Source organism: Candida tropicalis (genome assembly GCF_000006335.3).
Source record: "Candida tropicalis MYA-3404 genomic scaffold supercont3.2, whole genome shotgun sequence".
Lineage (NCBI taxonomy): Eukaryota > Fungi > Ascomycota > Pichiomycetes > Serinales > Debaryomycetaceae > Candida > Candida tropicalis.
Genome location: NW_003020049.1, coordinates 580,371 through 597,493, shown reverse-complemented (window position 1 = coordinate 597,493; position 17,123 = coordinate 580,371). Strand labels below are relative to the sequence as shown.

The window sequence follows — 17,123 nt, the reverse complement described above, 5'->3', positions numbered from 1 at the left end:
AACTTGGTTGACCGTCATCTTTATTTTGTCTTCTTTTTTTTTTCAGTTGTTTTGTTTGAGCATTCTCGTTCATCCAACACTGTCGTGTCCTTGAAAAAAAAGATCTCACCAATATGCCAGAACTATAGAGATGAATTGAATGATATACAACTTCTAAGAATGAAATATTTATAACTATTAAAAATAAAATTACATACTGTGCTATACTATGACTCTTTAATGATGACCACGAGTAGTGGTTTCAGAGTTTTTTTTTTTTTGTTTGGTTCAATTTAATGTTGATGTTGAGTATTTTATAATTCATCGTGTTCTATTTCTTCACTGTCTTCTTCATTACCATCGGTACTTTCCCCCTCTTCTTCTTCAATAGGTTCAGATTCTGAACTTTCTTCGATGGTTTCTGTAGTAGATGAGCTTTCAATTGGAACTTCGTTGACAACTTCTTCGTCGTCTTCTTCAAAAATTTCAACTTCTTCTTCTTCTTCTTCTTCCTTAGCTTCTTCCTTCGCAGCTTTTTGAGCTTCTCTTAACTTCTTTCTAAACTCTTGTTGCTTCTTTCTTTCCAATAATTTCTTGTACTGACTTTCAAACATTTCTATTCTTTCTAAATGTACAGTTTCAATGGAAATAATATCACCAAGCATGTCAGAAACACCTTCTGCTAATTTTTCGTGATAGGAATATAAATCGCTTCTGGTCAATTTGGCAAATTCTTTGGCATCATACTCTAAAATTTTACCCATAGCAGTAATCACGTCCTTATACTGTTTCAAGTTTTTGTCAAAAGACAACATTTTGTCATCACCTCTACCGATTAATTTTTGCTTGATTCTTTCGTTTTCTTTTTCGAAATCTAAGCCAGCTTCTGCATATTTGGTACGCATTTCTGAAATTTTAGTACCAAATTGCAACATACTGGTTTGAATAGACATAATCAATTTAGAACTATCTTCATATAATTTTCTCATACCTTCTTGAGTCAAATCAGCCGAAGCTACTTCAGTAATTCTCTTCAACTCTAATTCCTTGGCATCAACTTCGCTTATCTTTGATTGCAATACTTCAATACCTGCATCATCACTTTCAAAATCAAGCCATTCAATTAATTCACTGATATATTCGTTGATAACATCGATATCCTTACTGGTAATTTCCTTTAACAATGTTGATTCGTTTTCTTCAACAAAATCACGCAACTTATAACAGCTGGCTTCTAACTTATTTCTAATTTCATCAATAGCGACTTTAAGCTCATCTTCAGCATTCAAATATGCCAATTTGTCAAACAAGGTCTTTTTTGCAATTCTTCCAATTGGCTTAATATGTGGGTATGTGGCCTTTGGAATTGGAACAAATACCGTCTTTGGTGATTTAGACTTCTTGGAAGCTTTTGAACTTGATTCGGTTGAGTTTGTTTTCTTTTTATCCTCATTTGTTTCTTTATTGTCATCAGAACCTTCGCCGGCTTCAACTTCTTCGGATTCTTCATCAATAATAACTTCTTCTTCAGATTCTTCTTTATCTTTATTCAATAATTTCTTGAAGAATGATTTTTCTTCGGATCCTTCACTGCATGCCAATTCAATACCTAAAAGTTCAAACATTTTGTTATCATCCAATCCAAATTTAGCAATGACTTCTTTATCTTGTTTTGATTTACATGATAATTTTTTGGCTCTTGTGGAAATATCATCAAAAGTGAATGATTTGAATAATTGACCATCTTCGTATAAGGAAATAGTCAAACCATCATTTTCCAATTTTCCCAAGTTTACTTTAGTGGTGTTTCCGACAGAAGAATGTTTTGCGAATACAACAATTTGTTCTTCATTATCATTAACACCAATTTCAAAATTGTGATGGTTCTTCTCAATTAAAGCAATGTCCTTGCTGTTAACTGAGTTGGTTTTCCACTTCAATCCTCTTAATGTGGTACCCAAAGCAGCACTTTCGTCAGTATTAACCGACTTGGAAATCTTGTTTTCGCCAACTAAAGAAGAAATGTGTTTTTGAACAAATGGAACTCTTGTAGATCCACCATTTAAGACAACTGATTCGATATCATCAACTGTTAAACCGGCTTCCTTCAAGGCTTTCAAAATTGGCTTACTGATGTGGTCCATCAAATCTGCATTTACATCTTCAAATTCTTGTCGTGTTACCTGAACCTTAAAATCTTTATCGTTATAGATGGATTCCAAGGTAGTTTTGAATTCATTATTGACAGATAAAATAATCTTGGCTTTTTCTGCAATATCTTTCAATCTTGCACCAATTTTATCAGTAACTTCAGATTCTTCCAAACCAAAATGATTCAAGAATTTTTCTAAAACTAAAGAATAAATAGAATTTGTTAATGTTCTACCACCAAAGTTTTCATCAGCTCCAATACTTTCTATTTCCAAAATCAGTTGACCAACACTTCTTGGAGTGAAAGAAAATAATGTAGCAGTGGTATATCCTGCACCAGCATCATAAATCAAATAATAATGCTTATTATTATCATAATCGTTTTTGTCAAGTTTCTTGTTGCTGATATAGTTCAAGGCAACAGATGTACCTTCTTCAACTAAACCTAAAACGTTGGAGAAATTGGCTAATTTCAAGGCATCTAAATAAGCGTGTCTTGTAGCTTGAGATGCAAATGGTGGGATGTTAATGGCAACATCTTCAACTAAAACAGCCGCACGAGGATTTTCTTCCAAGTGACTCAATGCACGGTTTTTGATATTATTCAATTGCATTGCCAAAATTTCTTCGACAGTAAATTCCAAGGTAGAATTGTCAAATCCTAAATCAAACTTGATACCATTTCGACTTTCATCAGGGATTAATTTGACATAATGTTCATTTAAGAATTGGACAACAGAAGGATCATCGATACTTTTACCCAACAATTGTTTCAAATCTAAGATACAAGTACTTGGAAATCTAGTAGTTAATGAACTCATCTGAGAACCATAGATTCTTGTCAAGTCATTCTTGCTTTGTTTTCTAAGACATATACCCGATAAATCTTTTCTTTTCCCTTCATCAGTCAAAACAATCTCGAATGGGACTCCAGGTGCCAATAAAACTGCCTTGGTAAGTTGTTGCCCATAATCAATACCTAAAATTGCTGCGGACACCGTAGCTATAACAAAAGATACAAATAGGAGGAACTTCATACTTGTTTCTGAACTATAGGTAATAAAATGATGACTCAAGTTTAGATATGTATGTCTAGTGATCTAATTGACTAGTTTTGTTGTTGATGTGTACTGAGACACGTTTAAAGAAAAGAACAACTCAATTGAAAAATAATTGAACCGCTCCATGGAACTTGATCGAACGAAAAAAAAAAATTGTACGGAAGGCAAATATGCAGGTCAGTGAAAAAAAAATGTCTGTATTGCCTAATTAGGTAAAAAAATTTAAAGTTGCAAAATGGAAAATAAAAAAAGGAACAATAATTTGAAAGCAACAAAAAAAAGATAAACCCTGGTAATCAAAAACCTTGTAAACTAAATGCAAACAATACATGAGATTGGGGGGTTCAATGTGAGGGCTTATAGAAGTTTTACGAGGTAACGATTGTATTTTAAGAGAAAAACCTATTTTGCGTGAGAAATTGAATTTTAAAATGTATTCATAGTATCGGCATATCATACCATCGATCTTATATACACTATCAACTTTTGCTACTACAAAGGAAGAAAAAAAAACTGAACATATAAAATTTTCAATACGCAGGTTATGTAAGGGAATTATTGTTATGATTACACTATAATAGATGTTTGTTATTCTGTACCTTTTGATGTGTCGATATAAATTTCAACCATTATCTTTATCAAACTGAAAAAGAAAACGAAAGTGGAAAAAAACCTTCAACTTCATTCTTCCTTATTTTCTCTTGATTAAATAAAAACGATAAATATCAATTCGTATTAATAGTACCAATACCTGAATATTCAACGTTTTTATAAGCAATTTCAAGTATGTCTGATAACAAATCCAAGAAAGCTTCTAAAGAGGCAATTAATACCAATGGTGATTCTCCAAAACCTGATGATGACAGTGAACATACAACTATGTCCAAAACTAATGGTAATGGGAATAGTAATAATGGAAACAATTTATTACCTCATGGAAAGAAAAACGGATCATCTGGTGAATTGTCAAATTCTTCGAAGAAAAATGCAAAAACTGAAGAAAATTCATCTTCAACCACCACCACGACAAATACAATTACAAATACATCAGCTAAAAAGGCCCTTACTGACTTGGCAAAAAAGAATATGGATAAAAAGAGACCAAATGAATCATCTGCTTCATCAATTAGTAAATCTGATGTTTCTAAAAAATCAGATGAATCGGCTAACTTGAAGTCAAAAGTGGTAAAGAGACCAAAATATCATGTTAAGAAGAATGACAAATTGAAACTGCAAGAGGATTTTAAATCTGGATCAGCTGGAATCAAAGATAAGGAGGATTCTGGTAGAAGTGTTCCTGTCGAAGGAACTTCAAAGTCTCATGTTTCTCCCGGTTTTAATGAACGATCTCCCATTAATGGTGGGAAAGAAACGCCATCTGAACTGGGAACACCAACCAATGAAAATAAAGAAGATGGAAATGCTACACCTATAGACCAGAACAATGACACTAAAGGTGAACTTGCTGATGGGCTTAGTATTCAAGGTACCGAAACATCCAACACCTCATCGTCGTTCCAACCTGCACCAACTCTTGTTGAGAATCCTAAACCAGTGAAGAAGACATGGTCTAGTTTTTGGAAATCTTGGTCAACATGTTTGACTTCGAAACTCGGTGGTGATGTTCCTTCTCAACTTGGTGATACTGATCAGAACTCGAGTGAAAATTCAGTTAGCAAATCACTTGATATACCAGATATTCCAACACAATACCGTCCTAAAGAGATCAACGGGTTTGGTATGTTTTCCAAATCACAGAGTTTACCAATAGAAACAAAAAAGAACTATCAGAAGTTATTGTCAACCTCACTTGAATTGATTTTGGAATTTTGTAGATATTTGGAAATTCTAAATGAACGATCTGGAAAACAAGATATTCAAGATGCATTTCTGATTCAATTTGGAAGATTTCATTCTGGGTTACCGTTTACTGAAACGGAAGGTAACGAAGCATTAAATGAAGAGGAATTGGTACAGCTAAGCAATTTATTCAATGATATCTATCATAATAACAATACCATTTGGATTGCCAACAAATTTGAGTATACTTCGTTCAGTAGAAAATTTAGAAAAGCTATTGCAGAGACATTGGAATCAGATTATCAAATTAAAATAAGTCGTAAGAAAACTTTATTTCCACGACAAGTTATATGTGCTAGCTTAATTCAATGGAGAAGAAACATTCCTTTCTCGTGAGACGGTTCTATTCAAAAAAAAAAGATCGATATTCTTGTTTTGTTTTCAATTCTTCATGTCTTCTTCTTTTCTTGTTTTCATATCACTTTTACTTTATAAAGAAAAAATCCATAAAAACCAAAAAAAATACGACTCTTCAATAAAATTTTTTATAAAAAAAAAGTTATTGTTTTATAGTTCTTTAATATAAAGAAGTATTCTTGTGTTTTGTACTTGATGCAAGTGAAATAATCGAAGTGGTAAATCAAATTATATCACGATTCTATTGATGTCTCGGAGATGAAACAAAGCCTATCGGGATCTCCGATGGAACAGAATCTGAGACAATACTTTACCTCACTCATCTTAACTACCACCTGGGGGCACAATAACCTTATCTTGAAAATAATAATTAGCCAACCATAAGTTTCTACATCTGACCATAATTCCCTTTGAAAGATATATTTACAAGAAATGTGGAACAAACTATGCTGGTTGAACACATCCCACATCTCATTAGTTCAAGTCAACCGTGTTCTTTCTAGGCCACAAAGTAAAATGCTAAGGCAAAAGAACAAAAAAAAATTGTAGAAAATGCCTTGACATCATCGAATGTCTTATTCTAGCTTCTCAACCAAAAAAAAAAAAAATTGAGCTCTCAGGTATCTCATCGTTTCATCTCTTCTTCTTCTTCTTCTTGAGGTATTGAGTCGGCTTTAAAACCTAACCTCCACAACTTATAATTTAATATAAATTATCATTGCATCATGTCTGAAGTTGAAAAAATGTACATTTCGTACAACAACATCCATCAATTATGTCAAGAAATTGCTCCAAAAATCAAAGACTTTAAACCAGATTTAATCATTGCTATTGGTGGTGGTGGTTTTATTCCTGCTAGAATGTTAAGAACTTTCTTAAAAGAACCAGGTCAACCAAATGTTAGAATCATGGCTATTATCTTGTCCCTTTATGAAGAAGTCGAAAATGCTGATGGTATTGAAAAACCAGGTACTCAAGTTGTTCGTACTCAATGGATTGATTATCACCAATCTAAAATTGACTTGGTTGGTAAAAACGTTTTAATTATTGATGAAGTTGATGACACTAGAACTACTTTGCACTATGCTGTAAGTGAATTGAAAAAAGATGTTGCTGAACAAGCTAAAGCAAAAGGTGCTGATCCAAAAGACACCAAATTTGGTATTTTCGTTTTACACGATAAACAAAAGCAAAAGAAAGCTGATTTACCTGATGAAATCATGAAGACTGGTAACTATTTTGCTGCTCGTACTGTTCCAGACTCCTGGATTGCTTACCCATGGGAATCTACCGATATTGTCTACCACCAAAAGATGGCTGAAAAACAAGGTAATGATGTTTTCCTTCCTTCAACCACTCAAGAATAGATGTTCACAGTTACGTATATCAAGAAACCAAAATAACCTTCTTACAAAAAAAAAAAAAAAAAAGAATGAAAACTATTTATTGTATAAGCATAATAATAGACACAAATATACACATAGTAGATACAAACATTTCCATCTCATCAATCAATTTCTATGACGTCTGGACTTCTTGAATGATTCTTTAGTGAAGGATAATTTGTGCTCTTATCTTTACGCTTCTTGCTTTGTCTCAAAGACTGGCCAGACCCAGAAAATGCTTCCTGTTTCTTCTTAAACTCGTCATTAGCTCCTTCTTCCAGTTCTTCTGGTGTAGGCAACACCACAGGGAATCCAAAAAATAATTGGTTCTCTGGTAAATTCAATGGAACAGGAGGTGCATTAGGGTCTAAATCATCAATATTATATGATTTGTTGGTTTCCTCATCTTTTTTTGTCTCCACAGTCTTCCCGGACAATTTTTGACCACTACCTGTAAACTTCTCCACTTTACCTGAATCAGCAACTAATTTAGCATAATTAATAGATTTAGCCATTGTTGCTGCACCTGCGCCTCTACTGACTTTTGAAGGGTCTATTGGTGTTGTCTCTGGCTTAATTGCTTTTGGTTTATATTCCGGTTCAACATATCCTACCGGAGGAGCAAAGTCTGTTTCTAAGTCTGTCTCAACCACACAAATACCTTGTGAAGTGTTATCTGGTTTAACTTCCAAAACTTTGATACCATATATAGTGTCATTATAATTAACTTCAATTATATCATTTACTGTTAATGTGGAGAATTTTCTCAACACATTTTCCAAAACGGCTTTTGGATCACTTATATCCAAGAAATCAACACTTTGTGGTTCAATCTTAACAAACTTCCCCAAGCTCAAATCACAATTAGTTATTTTAATTAAAGATCCAGGTGATAATTGTAATGTACTCATCATCCATTGGGGTAAATAGGTTCTTCCTTCTTCAGCAATGAATTCTAAAACACCAGAATGGGTCAATTTATCATTTTGTTCATTCTTTAATTCAAATAACATAGGGTATCTTATATGTAACATGGTCAATTTGTTTAATGCTGATGGTGGTAAGAATATTTTGCCTCCATAATTGGCATCATCCTTTCTTATTAATTCTGGCATCATTGAAACCGGATAACATCGAAAATACTCTTCAAATTTATTATTCATTGGCGGTGGGGATCCGAACCCAAATGATGAACCAAAACTAGAAAACATTGTTAATTTGAATGTAAACGGTATGTAATTGTAAACAATGTATAGAAACAGGTATAGTTATGTTGATTAGTACTTTAGCTATTCTTTTTTTTCTTCTCTTTTCTTTTCTTTTTTGCCGTTGGGATTTTAAAGGTACCGCGCGTTATACAAGAACGAAGAAAATATACAGAAATCTAATGCCTACTCTATCACTCCTATAATATTGAATAATACACAAATAAAAGAAAATGAATTAAGGGGATAAAAAGAAAAATTCTATACAAAATTAAACATGAATCTATATATTGTAAAAAAAAATGCCATGATTTTCTGTTTAAAGTGAACTATTGAGTCCATTTTGCGACTATATGGAATGACCATGAAAATTATCTAGTGTTTTGGGTAACCTTAACCAACTCTTCGATCATCTCCTTCCTACTATCATCAAGACCTCCAAAGAGGAGTTCATTCTTATTTTGTTGTTGTTGAATGGCCAAAAAGTTTTGAACAAAGAAGTCAAATGCGTTGAGCTTATCAATTGGTGTTTCTTTCATTGCTTCCAATTCCGCTTCATCGATTTCAAAATCGTCATCAAGTTCGGCAAATTCGTCATCATTGTCTTCATCAGCACCATCTGTGGTATCCTTTTGTTGCATTTTTTGACTTGTTTCATTAGCAATAATGGAATTCTTGGCCTTGATAGCGTTTGGCAAGGTAGCAATATTGCCCAACAACAAGTCGACCGTTTCACCAACTAAATCTTCTGGAATGAGACCAACAGCATTGTTATTGTTAATGATAGACATACTTGCAAGTATTTGTAATTTACAACCGTAAACACTTTGGAAGTCAGAGCTATGTTTAACCCACAATTTATAAAATTCGATCAAAAAGCCTTTTGATAAAATAAACTGAATGGTTGATACTGGGTCAATATACAAACAGGCAAATAAAATCTTTAAAATAGACAAGTGATGTAACATGTGCCCATCAAATGCATCTTGGCTTTCCAATCTAGAAAAGATGTCAAAGATTTCTGGTAGAAAGTTTGGTAAAAAGTTGACAAATCTTTGATTCAAGGCTAGAATAGTCAATTCCAAATCTTCAAAAGCCAGGTGGGCGAACACTGGATCAGTATCATCATCCTTCAAAATGTTAAAACAGACTTGAATCAAGGATTGAACATGTGGATCGGCCATTGTAACATTTGGATGAGTAAAACCTTTGTTTATAATACTTTCAAAAAATGGTTGGAATGAATCAAAATACTCAAAAGCGTAAGTTTCAAATGAGTCAATAGCAACTTGGAAAATATCCCAGATGGTAGGTGACACTTCTGATCTGACAAACAAAAGGGATTCCAAAATTTCGATAACTTCAGTCAAGAACACAACCATAGCATTCTCAAAAATAAACACAATCAACTCTTTCAAAACTGACTCTAATTGGAGAGCGACATTTGGAGCATTTGACATGGAAATAACCAAAGTAGTCAAAGTGTTCAAGAGACCTGAAGCTTGTATTTCTTTATCTTCATCGGCTCCACCATTGGATTCTAAAATTTCTGAAGCAATCTTGAGGAATTGTTCAGATAACTTCTTACCCAACTCAACTGCATAAGGTTCCAAATTACTGGCAAATCTTTCAACAAATGTATCCATAACGTTTGTCAAAATATCACTTTCATATTGTTTGGATTTCTCCAACAAGATACCCATCAATTGTGGAGCTTGGTCAGCAACATGTTGGGCAACTAAGTCTTCATTAACTAAAGTAGACAATGCATCAGCAGCAGTCAATTGAATTGGGAATTGGCTATCATCTGAAAAGCATGCAACCACACCTTGGAAAATTGCTTGTAATACTTGTGTATCAGTATATTTGTGATCGTGAAACATGGCAATGGTATCACAGGCTCTGGCAGTTAACCATGGAGTCTTTGATGATTGTTCTTGTAACAATTCAGGGTAAACAAATGTGTGAAGCAAACTATCGACTTGACCAGCAACCGGAGAAAATTTAGAATCCAATTTGTATGAGATGGTCGACAATATTCTTAACCCACCCTCAGCTTTCATGGCACTTTCAATATTACCTCTGTTATTAATTCTGTCTGTGAAAACCTCATTGATGAATTGGCATATCAAATTGATGGTATCCTTGAATTTCTTGTTGGACAAACGGTAGATAAAATTAATAGTAGCCACATCGGAAGTGCTTTGTTCACGGTTGACATCAAAGAAACGTCTAATGTATTCATCGGAATCATCTTCGTACAATTCTACTGTTTCTGGAGTAGCTACCAAAGTTGGCAAAACAACGTGTCTCAAAATAGCATCGAGTTTTTCATTAATCAAAGACCAGGCAGGAGTTTCAATGACTTGTTCCAAAAATGAAATCATGTAGAATAAAGAAACCTCACTGAGCCAGACTGATTTAGTTGACCAACCTTCGATGATCTTCCAGTATGCATTTAAAATTTCTGGAACAAAATTAGTTATGAAAACTTGGGCAAATTGATTAGATTCTTTGGATCTAGTTAAATAGCCCCCTCCGTGTCTGTTTAATAATCTGTTCATGTTTGCGAAACACCATTTGATTGTCTTGATTCTTGGGTTGTTGTTTCTGGTTTCAATATTGTCTTCTTCTAAAATTTCCTTTGGTAGTGGCTTGTTAATAATCAGAATGTGGATTTGACACCATTGACCCAAATGGTTTGCATCTTGTAAATAACTTGGCAATGAAGAATAGGTTGTAAACTTGAAAATCTTGATAATCAAATAAAGCATTTCATCAGGAGTGGTACCATCACTGGCAATCAATTTGTTGGCCAAGCTTTCCAATTGAGGAAATAATTTCTGGGTAACTTCCTCTAAAACTGGGTTGACGAAATTATTCAGTTCAAAGCCATCCCATCTATAATTTTTGGTGTACTGATAAAGACACAATAATCCAGTGTATACATGGTCTGCATTACCTTCATCAGATAACAAATTGTGAATAACCTCTACCAAACCATCCCATTTGTCATAACTTAAAATTGTATTCAAAGCAGTTGATAATTGCAATCTGATTTGATGGTTTTTGTAAGTTTCAAACAATGTTGTAATTAATTTTTCTTTGATTGCAGATTTTTCACCATCTAATAAATAGAACGCAGTTTGTTGTTTATTTTCTGGGACAACCCAGTAGTTGACCACTCTGTTTTTGAAAAAAATGGCTGCTGCAACTTTGATTCCAACAGAAGTTGTTGAATCAGATTCCACCAAAATGTCTAATAGGTATGAAGTAAATCCTTGTTGTTGTTCATAAACTTTCAATTGCTCTTCACAGTGTTTTCTGGTTTGTTGATTAGGATCCAATGTCCCACTAAGCGCATTCAATAATGATTGTCTATCCATTCTAACAGTAAATAATAAAGAACCAAGTAGTTAAATGAAAAAAAAAATGAAAAAATTATTGCTTTGGGATGTATATATGTATGGGTACGTGTGTGATTGCTTAGTGTTGCAAAGGTAATCTATTATAAATTTTTATGTATGTGGATCGTGTTTATGAATATGATTGTACTGGCTGTAAATAAACCTGCCTGTTGGATATAGTACTCACTAACAAAAATATATACTCAATAGTGGTAATTAACAATATTATTCACTAATAAAATTTTATTACTGGTATTTTCTTTCTCGCTTAGTGTTTTATGAACTTGTCCCTATCCTTTTCTTTAGAAGGGGAAAAAAAAATTTTTCTTCCTTTTACTCTTCGATTAATAAAATTTTTGTGCCATCGTACACGAACTCATACATTATATTAGAGTAAAAAAAAAAAGAAAGCAGAAAAAAAAACAAATTGTACGCAAATACACGACTAGCTCACTTCGCAACAGTTTTTTTAGTATCTATTTTTTTTTCTCTTACTCATCTAAATACACACACATAGGTTATATCACATCTCTCCACTAATAATAGTCACATACTCACACACACACTCAGATACAATACAAATGGGTAAAACAAAAGAGATTAAAGGGTTTAATATATTACCATTAAGACTTCCAAATACCAAGTCTACACACTACATATATTTCAAAAAACACGAAGTTAAGAATAGTGATGCCAACAACCGATCTTTATTTATCTGCAACCTACCAATATCAACCGAATTAGCAACTATAAAAAAGTTTTTCCAAACTGTGGCGATTGGATCTACTATTGAATTGTTTATAAACTCATATTTGACTGATTATCCAGAAGACATTTGGATCAATTTGACAAAATTAACATCGGATTTGGATTTATCCAACATTGCTGATGATCCTGCTAGTAAATTGCCAAAGAATTGTGGTGTTGTCACATTTGTTGATAAATCGTCATTTCAGTTAGCATTCAATGCTTTGAAAAAGTTGTCTTCAAATGGTTCTGAAACAGAATGGCCAATAAGACAGTTTTCATCAAATTATTATCTAAATAAGTTTCAACAACAGATATTGGACCCTAGTGCGTTATCTGAAAAGGTTTCCCAAGCTTTAATAGATTTTGATAAAGCAGAACAAAAATCCATAGAAGAATTACAAGAACAAAAGACTTTAGTTGATGAAGACGGATTTACATTGGTGGTTGGGCCACAAAGAAAGACTAAAGCTGGTATATTGGGCAAGCAAAAGTTGGCCGCTACTGTTGAGTCTGAAAAGGCTAAGTCCAAGATGAAGAGCAAAGAGAAACAAGATTTCTATAGATTCCAAATTAGACAACGTAAGAAAGAAGAAATGAATGACTTGTTGAACAAATTCAAGATGGATCAAGAGAAGGTTAGAGTGATGAGAGAAAAGAAGAGATTTAGACCATATTAAATAGGTTGAGAAAATCACTGTAGACACATAATAATTAATGTAATACTTTAAAGAATTAATACCAGTAGAACGGATCTCCAACAATTTAAGACGAGATAATACATGTCAATATTTTTCAAATCAGGAGATCTGCTCATCGTCATCGACATCGACAGTCATTCTTGACCCTGTAGACCTTATGCCCATTCCGCGGAAAACTGAAAAATAACGCTACGTCGTGAACCCGGTAAAACTGCGGAGAAACTGTTCACTCGGGTTAGAGCAACCACCAAGGAAAAAAAACTCCGGTCTATTCTAGTGCGGGTACTTGTTCCCTCGATATTCTCGCCACACCACTTTTCACCCACAAAATTCGTAGAATCAACATTGACTATATAAATCTAGAATGTTTTCCTTTTGTTTGTTCTACCTTTAGATATATACACTAAAATTGACATTACACGTCTTGAATATCTCAAAAAAAAAAACGAAACAAGATTCAAATCACTTCCATTTAAAGGAATATTCTCATTAACTATTCATTAAAAATTATTCATGTTCTCCTCGATCAAACGAAGTTCAAGTCGAGTTGCTAAACAATGGATTAGGTATAACTCCAGGTCTACGATTCCTATTCAATATAAAACTCCATGGTTAACTTATGCATTATTGGGGGTCGGTTTTCTGGGTACCGGGTTTATTCTCGGAAATGCGTTAACAAGTAACGAAGCTTCTGCATTAGAGCCAACTGACAGATCAACTTCCCCACTTTCATCCTTACTGTCCCCGGTATATGCCAACGACGATGAATTCAAAAAAGGTGTGGCCAAAATTGTTGACATAGTTGGTAAAGAAAATGTTTCCTTCGATATCGATGTATTGAAATCCCAAAATGATTCTTTTTATACCACTCATCATCCTCCAAATCCAGAAGTACAAAGACCAAGTGCTGTTGTTTTCCCTACCTCAACTGAAGAGGTCTCTCAAATCCTTAAAGTCGCTCATGAATATAGAATCCCAATTGTTGCTAATTCCGGTTTAACTTCCTTGGAAGGTCATAACATGCATACTCGTGGTCCCAATAGTATTTCTGTTTCATTCCAAAATATGAACCAGATTATTGCATTCCATCCAGAAGATTTGGATATAGTCGTCCAACCAGGTGTTGGTTGGCAAGAATTGGATGATTTCTTATTGGGTGATGAACAAGGTAAAGATTTGAAATTTGGACCAGATCCAGGTATCGGTGCAAACATTGGTGGTATGGTTGGTACAAGTGCATCTGGTACCAATGCCTTCAAATATGGAACCATGAAAGAAAATGTCGTTAATTTGACTGTTGTTTTGGCTGACGGTACAGTTATCAAAACTAGACAAAGACCTAGAAAGTCGAGTGCTGGTTATGATTTGACTAGATTGTTCATTGGGAATGAAGGTACATTGGGTCTTGTTACTGAAATTACTTTGAAATTGCATGTTCGTCCTAAATTTGAATATATCACTGTTGCCGCATTCCCAAGTATCAAAGATGCCACTTCTGCTGCTGCATCTGTTATTTCCAAAGGTGTTCAACCTAATGCCATGGAACTTGTCAATGATACCATGATGGCATTTGTCAATGAAACTTCAGACCCAGACAAAAAGAGTTTGGAAACTGCTACATTATTTTTCAAATTGGGTGGACCAACCGAGGAATCTGCTGAAGAGCAAGCCAAATTGGTTGAAGAAATCGCCAAGAATCATAAAGTTATTAAATTACAGAAGAGTACTAATGCAGAAGAAAATGAAGAACTTTGGGCCGCAAGAAGAAATGGTCTTTGGTCCACTTTCCAATTTGGTACAAAAGTTTTAGCTGACAAGAATGATGTACAACTTTGGACTACTGATGTTGCTGTTCCAGTTTCAAAATTATCTCCGGTTATCACTGAAATTAATGATTATTTAATTGAAGAGGGTTTAAAGAATAAATTTTCGGTCTTGGGTCACATTGGTGATGGTAATTGTCATTTCTTGATCATCTACAATTCTCCAGACTACGAAAAGATTCATCATGTTGTTGATCACTTGGTGAGCAGAGCAATTGAATATGAAGGTACATGTACTGGTGAACATGGTGTGGGTGTTGGTAAAAGAAGATATTTGCCAATGGAATTGGGTGAAACCACCGTTGATACCATGAGACAAATTAAACTTGCCTTGGATCCTAGACGTATTTTGAATCCAGATAAGATCTTCAAGATCGATCCAAACGAAAATTTGGATGAACAATTAGATAAAGGGTCAGTGAGAGAAGTACCACATTGTATGACCAATCATTGAGGCATATAGCATTATATATTTAAAAAAACTAAATAAACTTAAAGAAATACACAAGAAAGTATTCTTTATTTCATACTTTATTCATCTGTGGAACCTATACCCTATGTAGTAAACCAGTTTTTGTTAATAATGGATTATAAGTTAATCCTCTCCAACAGAAAAATGTATAACTAAGCATCTGGATATAATTTAACTCTAACTGATCTGACTTCAGTATATTCCTTGAAAGACTCTTCACCCATTTCTCTGCCAATACCAGAAGATTTAAAACCACCAAATGGAACCATTGGGTGCAATTCACTATAAGTGTTGACCCAAACAGACCCAGACTTGATATTGTTAGCAACGTGGAGACCAGTGTTAATATTTGTAGTATGAACACCGGCAGCTAAACCGTATTCAGAATCATTAGCCAACGCAATTGCTTCGTCAATTGTATCAAATTTAATAACAGACGCAACAGGACCAAAAATTTCTTCTTTGAAGATAGTCATGTCTTTCTTGACGTCAGCAAAAATGGTTGGTTTGATAAAGTAACCCTTGTCACCAATTCTTTCTCCACCAGTAACTAAAGTAGCACCTTGTTCCTTACCCAGTTCAACAAATTCTAAAATTTTGGAAAATTGGATTTCGTTAACTTGAGAACCCATAAAAGTTTCTTCTTCAAATGGATCACCAACCTTAATGGCTTCAGCAGCCTTCTTGAATCTAGCAACAACTTCATCATAAACACCAGATTGAACTAAGACACGAGCTCCAGCAGCACAAGTTTCACCAGAATTGCTAAAAACACCACTGACCAAGTTATGAACAGTCTTATCCAAGTCGGCATCGTTGAAAACAATGTTTGGGGATTTACCACCCAATTCCAAAGTAACCTTCTTCAAGTTAGAATCAGCAGCCAATTTCATAATAACCTTACCAGTAGCAGTAGAACCAGTGAAAGCAACCTTGTCAATATTTGGGTGACTGGCAATAGCAGCACCAGTAGTGGCACCAAAACCTGGAACAATGTTGACAACACCCTTTGGCATACCTGCTTCAACTAATAATTGAGCAAGGTATAATACGGCTAATGGGGTGTGTTCAGCTGGTTTTAAGACAGTTGTTCCACCAGTAGCAATAACTGGACCCAATTTCCATGATGCCATAAGTGTGGATGCATTCCAAGGAATAATTTGTCCAGAAATTAATGGAACTCTTTGAGTATAGGTGAGGTAGTTACTGCCAGTATTGATTTGACTTCCATTAATTTTATCAGCCCATCCACCACAAGATCTAAAATAAGCAGCAGTGAATCCAATATCGCCTCTAGCATTTTGCAATGATTTACCATTGTCCCAAGTTTCAATTTGGGCCAATGTTTCCAAATTCTCTTCAACTAAATCAGCCAACTTGAATAAAATCTTTGCTCTTTGTTCTGGTGCACCTGAAGCCCATCCATTATCATAAGCTGTTTTTGCGGCATCAACTGCAATGTCAACATCTTCAGCTAAGGATTCATAGACATCGGTGATTTTTTCTCCAGTGGAAGGGGAGTACACTTCGAATGTTTTATTGGATTTTGGCTGAACAAATTCATTATTGATAAACAAACCCAATGGTTGGTTGTAAGTAAGACCCTTTGGGGTGGTGAGTTTTGCAACTAATGGTAATGCTTTGTTAAACATGTTGTACAATTAAAATCTGTGTGAATGATTAATAATAGTAGAATGGTTTTGACAAGAATCGAAAGTTGAAATATCAATGAACATTATCACCTATTTATACTATTCTGTGTTTTATGATTCTAAATTATTCTTATATCTCCCTATGTTGTTTACTTCGGTGAAGACATACTAGGAAGACTAGTTCTTGATTATTCGCTACCCCGGTTAACTTTTCCTGTCAAAATAGACAACCTTATTTTATACTGTTTTAATTTCTTTAATTCCTTTTCCGGTTATTACTAATCCAAATTTTGTATAACACTGAAAAACAATTACTTCATAGA

The 17,123-nt window shown here is 34.2% G+C and overlaps 8 protein-coding genes across 8 annotated transcripts; 4 read left to right on the top strand and 4 right to left on the bottom strand. All coding sequences in view use genetic code 12, as the record gives it.

Moving 5' to 3' along the window:
- Positions 1-293: 293 nt before the first annotated feature.
- LHS1 (Hsp70 family chaperone) lies at positions 294-3,167 on the bottom strand (the record flags this gene model as incomplete). Its single annotated transcript, XM_002546997.1, has 1 exon — positions 294-3,167. One exon carries the CDS (start codon positions 3,165-3,167, stop codon positions 294-296), a length of 2,874 nt encoding a protein of 957 aa, XP_002547043.1.
- Positions 3,168-3,977: 810 nt separating this feature from the next.
- On the top strand, positions 3,978-5,387 carry CTRG_01348 (uncharacterized protein; the record flags this gene model as incomplete). Its single annotated transcript, XM_002546996.1, has 1 exon — positions 3,978-5,387. One exon carries the CDS (start codon positions 3,978-3,980, stop codon positions 5,385-5,387), a length of 1,410 nt encoding a protein of 469 aa, XP_002547042.1.
- A 746-nt stretch (positions 5,388-6,133) lies between these two features.
- Positions 6,134-6,775, top strand: HPT1 (hypoxanthine phosphoribosyltransferase; the record flags this gene model as incomplete). Its single annotated transcript, XM_002546995.1, has 1 exon — positions 6,134-6,775. One exon carries the CDS (start codon positions 6,134-6,136, stop codon positions 6,773-6,775), a length of 642 nt encoding a protein of 213 aa, XP_002547041.1.
- A 140-nt stretch (positions 6,776-6,915) lies between these two features.
- CTRG_01346 (polyubiquitin-binding protein) lies at positions 6,916-8,004 on the bottom strand (the record flags this gene model as incomplete). Its single annotated transcript, XM_002546994.1, has 1 exon — positions 6,916-8,004. The coding sequence occupies one exon, from the start codon at positions 8,002-8,004 to the stop codon at positions 6,916-6,918; it is 1,089 nt and encodes a 362-aa protein (XP_002547040.1).
- Positions 8,005-8,369: 365 nt separating this feature from the next.
- CTRG_01345 (uncharacterized protein) lies at positions 8,370-11,384 on the bottom strand (the record flags this gene model as incomplete). Its single annotated transcript, XM_002546993.1, has 1 exon — positions 8,370-11,384. The coding sequence occupies one exon, from the start codon at positions 11,382-11,384 to the stop codon at positions 8,370-8,372; it is 3,015 nt and encodes a 1,004-aa protein (XP_002547039.1).
- A 602-nt stretch (positions 11,385-11,986) lies between these two features.
- Positions 11,987-12,832, top strand: CTRG_01344 (uncharacterized protein; the record flags this gene model as incomplete). The annotated part of the gene is made up of 1 exon (XM_002546992.1): positions 11,987-12,832. The coding sequence occupies one exon, from the start codon at positions 11,987-11,989 to the stop codon at positions 12,830-12,832; it is 846 nt and encodes a 281-aa protein (XP_002547038.1).
- Positions 12,833-13,366: 534 nt separating this feature from the next.
- On the top strand, positions 13,367-15,130 carry DLD1 (Dld1p; the record flags this gene model as incomplete). Its single annotated transcript, XM_002546991.1, has 1 exon — positions 13,367-15,130. One exon carries the CDS (start codon positions 13,367-13,369, stop codon positions 15,128-15,130), a length of 1,764 nt encoding a protein of 587 aa, XP_002547037.1.
- Positions 15,131-15,300: 170 nt separating this feature from the next.
- CTRG_01342 (aldehyde dehydrogenase family protein) lies at positions 15,301-16,800 on the bottom strand (the record flags this gene model as incomplete). The annotated part of the gene is made up of 1 exon (XM_002546990.1): positions 15,301-16,800. The coding sequence occupies one exon, from the start codon at positions 16,798-16,800 to the stop codon at positions 15,301-15,303; it is 1,500 nt and encodes a 499-aa protein (XP_002547036.1).
- Positions 16,801-17,123: the final 323 nt, after the last annotated feature.